Source organism: Nicotiana attenuata, unplaced genomic scaffold (assembly GCF_001879085.1).
Source record: "Nicotiana attenuata strain UT unplaced genomic scaffold, NIATTr2, whole genome shotgun sequence".
In the NCBI taxonomy this organism is placed as follows: Eukaryota; Viridiplantae; Streptophyta; class Magnoliopsida; order Solanales; family Solanaceae; genus Nicotiana; species Nicotiana attenuata.
This window is the reverse complement of record NW_017673207.1, coordinates 49,672-55,663: the sequence shown is the minus strand read 5'-3', so window position 1 is coordinate 55,663 and position 5,992 is coordinate 49,672. Positions and strand designations below refer to the sequence as shown.

Sequence of the window (5,992 nt, the reverse complement as noted above, 5' to 3'; positions counted from 1 at the left end):
TTATGGAATTTCGAGATGATCTCCTTGTGAATATTCCAAGTTTATGGGATTTTCGAGATGTCTGTAATTACTTATAACACCCTTTGTTCTATTCCTCATGTACAATAATTATGCTTCGTAGATACCTAATGAACTAGTTTATTATTATTGATGATCTTCACATGATACTATTATTTTCTTTTCTACTATATATATGAGGCTAAGGTGGACGAACACTGCAACCCATATTTGTACTAAAAGCAACGTGAACTGTACTATAAACTTGGACATATCCTATTGGGTGATATAATTTTTTGCCCTTCTCCTCTAAACGCGTGTACTGCAATTCAATTAGAGCCCTTCAATATCCCTCATTTAGGTACACGTGTTTGTCTCTTTTAAGTATCTTCTCCATTTTCACTTAAATTCCTTCTTACCTCAGACTTCATTGTTCGTTCTACTTCTCTCTTTTCCTCTCTCTCACTTACACTCTGTTTGGATCATTGTTTCCCGTCGTTTTATAATGTATTATATTGTATTGTATCGTATCGTTTTATAAATACAATGTTTGGATAGATTGTATTGTTCGTTATTGTTAAATAATATTTTGTTGTTTGGTTTAACTGTATCGTACTGTACTGTAACTGATAAGTTTACTAAAATACCCTCAATTATTTAAATATTAAATTTATCATAAATTATGCATAAAATAATTTTACAAAATAAAACAAAAGAAAGCAAAACGAACAAAGGAGCGAGACAGAAGAAGGCAAAACAAAGGAGCACATCTAATTAGAATTGAGTTAAAAGCAAATTAGGAGAAAAAATAAAACAGAAGGCGGCAAAATACCTTTAACGTTGGCGGTAGAAGTTCTGGAAAAAAATTAAGTAGGTTATAGGTTGGAAATTTGGAGTTAAAATAGAAAAAAAGGTGAAGGATAAAATAGAATTGTGGAGTAATAACTTAGGGCATAATTGGAAAGAAAAGAAGGAAACAATCCCAACACACCAAATCGGTTGTTTAAAAAAAAGTGACTTTTCATTGTTCCGAAACAATGGATTTAACAATACAATACAACCAATTTTAATGAAACAATTAATATTTAACATTGTTTTGGGATAACAATACAATACCATACAACGGGTAACAACCATCCAAACAAGCTGTTAGTTTTATATCTCATCTGGAGTACTATATATCCTATTTTCTGCAAAATTGATGCATTTATTTTGTTCCAAATTGATCCTTTTTCGGCGTTGCTTGGTAAACTCTCTTTCGATGTCTTTGTGCTATTTTTTTTCCATTCTTTTCAATCAGTTATGGGTATTCTATTGAGATGGTTGGAATGATTAATGGTATAAAGAGTCCTGTGCCTTTTTCTGCGTAGATAATTTAGTTTAAAGGTATATCTCTTATTGATTTGGAAAAGAATTGTCTTTTTTCAGTTCTTTGAACTTTGTATGTGTCGGAGGACTCACGACTACGAAATGGCTATTTAAAGTTACTGAATGCGGGGTTTTTTCTATTTTTGTTCATATTTTATTTGAATTGCTGTTGAAGAAAGATCTATGCCCCAAATTTATAATGTGATTTTACTACAAAGCCTTGAATCTATTCCAGGTGATTTGTTCCTCATGACAGTTTTTCAGCTCCTATGCAGCTTACGATAGTTTATTCTTGCATTAATTTCTATTGACTTTTTTGGGTATTCCTTTGTCTTTATAATATCTCTTCAATTGCTCTCCTTTCTTTATTCAATTAAATGAACATGCACTATTTCTAGGAATTTTGCTTAAATAAGGAAAAATCTGGACTCTTGATTTAATTTTGGTTTATCTGACTTTTCTGCAAATGCTTTTCTGATGTAGATGACCGAGGTGGGATTATCATTCAATTATCTCTTTGTTCTTCCAAATACTTAGGTTGATTCGTTTTCTTTTTACTCTCATTTCATTTGAGGATGGGGGACGAATTGAATGTAGTTCTGGGATTATGACGTTCTGTTTAAAGATGTTTCTTTTATTCAAACAAATCCAAGATATTTATTCAAATTAATGATTAGCCTGAGATAGTCCCATCTGTTATCAGGTAGCTTACATGTCTCTGATTTTATATAGTGCTTTCTGTTCCCTATATTTTGCTTTTGTCCTTAACATAACTTCCCCCTTTTTCAGTCATTTGCTTCTTAAAAAGAAAAAAGCAACACATACTTATATGAATGCCGATCCTAATTCACAGGTTCAACTGTATTATTGTCCATCATAATTAAGTCTAGAAAAGGAGTTTGATTGGCTAGATTTCTCTAAGTGCGCTGTAGAAGTTGTGTCACAAGTTTAATGGCATTCTTTTGAAAAAGATTGGTAAGCTTTTTAGAAAGAAATATCATTTTAGCTTTTCAACTAATGATGTGGAATTAAATTCCTAGTTAAGTGACTTTCTATTCAAATAAAAGGTCATGAAAAGATAAAACAACATAGTTGTACGTAGTGAGTGGCCGGGTCAGTCACTTTATGTTTCTAGAGATGCAAAACTATTGACGCTGATATGAGAGGCACTCAATAGTAGATTTCTTACTTTTCCACCTTATACATTAATCATCTAAACTCTTATAAGCATTTATATCATTTCGTCGGTCTTAAGAAGGTGGATCTGAAGTTGTGAGATTCTTCTCCTCTCCTTTTTTCTCGTGTGAGTAATTTATGTTGAAATAAAGGTCGTCTCATCCATCTTTTTGGGTCTTTTTTTACGAGTTCTTGCTGGCTCTTTCACAAGGTAAACTCTATTAACCAAGGTAAGCTAGAAAATTGTATCAATATCAATTGCTTTCTTCATTGTTCTGCATTTCTTTGCACTTCCCTTTATTCTCATATTGCCTTTCTCTTTCTTTCTTTCATCAGTTTTATTCACTTCTAGCTTGATCGTTTTTCTGTTCATCAGTCTTCTCCTTTGCGTTTATGATGATCCAACAAGTATCTCATTTCGTTGTCGTGTTTAATAAATTAATCCTCTGGGTTTTTATACAGGAAATGGTCTCTTGGGAGAACTGATACCAATGCTTTTGTCGGCAAAGTTCCCTTGCCACAACAACAGGCTTGTTGCACTTGCCTACTTGGAAATAGTAACAAGGTATATGAAAATTTTCAGGAGAATACACAATGCATTCCCTTAGTTTTGAGCGCCTTTCTTGATGAAAGAGGTATACATCACTGGAATAGCAATGTGAGTCGAAGGGCAAGTTACCTTTTCATTATGTTTGTGAAACTGCTCAAAGCAGAACTTGTACCCTGCTTAGAGACTATTCTACAAGTATTAATTTTCCCATCCCTTTCTTTGTTTCATCTTTAAGTTTCAGTGAATAGGGAAAATTTCATTTTCTTTTCTTTGGATTCTGTTTCTAAAACCCTCACTTTATATGTTTATTCAGAATCTACAAGATACAGTTGCTCAATTCACAACAATATGTGCTTCTTCCAAGGAGCTTTCTGATTTTTGAGGTGCATACATGATTTGAGCATGTGCTTCGGCAAAGTTTTGTCGGCGACTGGCTTATTAATTGGAATGAAAGATGTACCACTTGAGAAGCAATCTTATTTTCTGTCCTCCTTGCTTACTCCTCTTTGTCAGCAGGTAAATTGAATATTCTTTTGATGTTCTGATTAGCTGGATGTATATGCACTCAAATGGAACCTATGGTGTTCATATTGTATGGTTGCATGTAATGCAAGTATTTCTAGACACATACTTTATATTAATTAAATGAACTAACTGTAGATACTTTTAACAGGTTGAGGCTCTTATATGCCAAAGCTCAGAATTTTCAGAACCTAACTCACTTCTTCCACGTATATGTCTATTACAGTATTGCTACTGTTTATCTATTGTGTTAAAAGTGAAAATTAGATATAACTCACAATTATCGAGATATATTCTACTACTAAATTGTAAATACTACTCTAATAAAGTTATCAGTATTTGGAAAAGAATGTCTGCAAACAAAGATACTACAGATTTTAGTATATCGACTTCGATAGACTAAGGAACAACAATTTAAATGCTAATATGAACAATTTCGGTTAAGATAGTTTATAGCATAAAAAAGTTTAAACAAGGGGTTTGAATTTTGTTTAAAATATGGGGTACTGAGTACTTTGTTTGATGGTTTCTAACCCTTGGAGATGAAGAGTATGAGTTGATGGAAGAAATCAGAAGATGATTATAAACTGCTATCTGGATTGTTTTAAGGATGGAATATCTTTAATTTATTTGTTGTGCTTGGAATATCTTACCTTACTGATTCTTCATCCATTAGATAAAATATTTACTTATGCATAATGTCTGCATATGACTTGCGTCTTATTGGAAAAAGTGAGATTGCAGCTTCTAAATGTAGCATCCAACTATATAAACTAACAAAAGTTAGCTAAAAATTATCAACACTAACTGTCCAGAAAAAACTTTTCTTGAAGCCACCAAAAATTTGATGTAGTAGTAAGTACCCCCCTCCCCCCCTACCCCCCCCCCCCTCCCCCCTCTCTCTCTCTCTCTCCTTTTACACAATTCTGATTATAGTTTTCTATTTCTTTTACTCTTAGTTCTTTTGGGTGCAAATTTGGAATTATAACGATTTAATTGTGACTTTCCAATTATCTATTCCCTCCCACTTGAAATGCAATCTCTTCTTCCACTTGATTTTCCTAGAGCTAAATATACACACTCATAAAGAATGATGGTCAATTGAGTTAGGTTCCCCTCTTAAACTTCCGCCTTTTATTTTTTGGTCGCATATTAAAGATGCAACTGCCTTCTTTGGCTAATTCGTGTGACCATAAATAAAAACAAAATGTAAAATGAGTTTTCTTTCTTCTCTTTTTGGGCGATTAGTTGGCATATACCGGTTGGCCAATTAGAGAGTCGGAGTATCGATGTAAATTGATCAATCCAGATGACTTCTATTTGATAGAAAAGCTAATAATCGGATTTCAGTCCTTCTCTAAGCTATTTGTTTTTTCATTAGATTTGATTATTGGCATGCATAATGCGTAGACGTGTTAAATATATGAGGCTCTGCCTGTTACATTTACTTTGTGGTTCTCCAATTTCTGTGTACTCTTTTCACTTTGAACTTTTTGGTTGATTGGTGTTTAACTTGGCTTTGAAGGTACTTTAAAACACCTTCCAGTGGTGTCATTTTTGGAATAGTTGAGGTTGGCTACCAAGTTGGAGACTATAGCTCCAACTCAGGTGAAATAATGAAACTAGATGTGTTCGAAGATACAAACATTTTATTTACTTCTGAAAAGGATTCTACTAGACAATGTATTTATGTCGTTCACACATTGTAGAAAAAGTATCCTATTAAGGACAATGATGTACATAGATGTCTTTTTCTTATGGTCTTTTTCTTCACATGTAAAAAATCATTTTTTTGGTAACTTTCATTACATCAGTGTGAAGGTTGTTAGGTGCTAGATGAGTTCTCGCATGAATCGTTGGGAGTACCAGATTTCATTTGCAGAGTGGTGATAACTAGGGATTTTAACGTGTTTTACTCTCCTTTTTGCTTACGCTTTGGTTATAAATTGTTACAAAATAGTCCCAAAAGGCTCATAAGTGTGCTTGATTGCAGGTTTGATCGACAAAGTGACGAAATGTCAAAGATCGGCTCAAAGGGAGTGAAACCTGCTCAAGTATCAAAGACAAGGCAAACTGAGGGCAAAAAGGCCTAGTGCGGCCGCATTCGACTTTGTGCGGTCCGCACTAGGTAGATTCAGAGAGATGGCAAAATCAGGCTTCAGGCAACGCGACCGCATTACACATTACGCGGTCCGCGGTGAAGGCTCCGCGGCCGCACTACCACTTTGTGCGGTCCGCGGAAGAGAGATTCAGAGAGTTAAAATTTGCCATGGTTCAAGCTGTGCGGTCCGCAGTCATACTTGTGCGGACCGCGTTAGAGACCTCCGCTGCCGCAGTCCATTCTACGCGGTTCGCGGAGCCCAAGTTCAGAGAGCCCAG

General features: G+C 34.5%; 1 protein-coding gene across 8 annotated transcripts; it reads left to right on the top strand.

The window, feature by feature from the left end:
- The first annotated feature begins 1,133 nt into the window (after positions 1-1,133).
- On the top strand, positions 1,134-5,648 carry LOC109215728 (exportin-T-like). Of its 8 annotated transcripts, none has more exons than XR_002066395.1 (5): positions 1,137-1,243; positions 1,849-1,902; positions 3,004-3,106; positions 3,405-3,607; positions 5,139-5,371. XR_002066395.1 is itself a non-coding variant. In XM_019379846.1 (3 exons), the coding sequence occupies exons 1-3, from the start codon at positions 1,549-1,551 to the stop codon at positions 3,484-3,486; spliced, it is 237 nt and encodes a 78-aa protein (XP_019235391.1). In that variant the 5' UTR covers positions 1,251-1,548; the 3' UTR covers positions 3,487-3,808. The 8 variants fall into 8 exon arrangements, 1 of the variants encoding a protein (XP_019235391.1); XR_002066393.1 differs by lacking the exon at positions 1,849-1,902 and adding an exon at positions 5,607-5,648 and having other exon boundaries at positions 1,139-1,243; positions 5,139-5,221; XR_002066396.1 differs by lacking the exon at positions 1,849-1,902 and having other exon boundaries at positions 1,134-1,243; positions 3,004-3,199.
- Positions 5,649-5,992: the final 344 nt, after the last annotated feature.

Bases quoted from the DNA above. Each gene is read 5' to 3' on its own strand.
- LOC109215728 (XM_019379846.1), top strand. From the start codon at position 1,549: ATGCCCCAAATTTATAATGTGATTTTACTACAAAGCCTTGAATCTATT. The intron at 1,601-3,003 runs GTGATTTGTTCC...GTTTTTATACAG, and splicing joins AAGCCTTGAATCTATTCCAG to GAAATGGTCTCTTGGGAGAA. The intron at 3,107-3,404 runs GTATATGAAAAT...ATGTTTATTCAG, and splicing joins TACTTGGAAATAGTAACAAG to AATCTACAAGATACAGTTGC.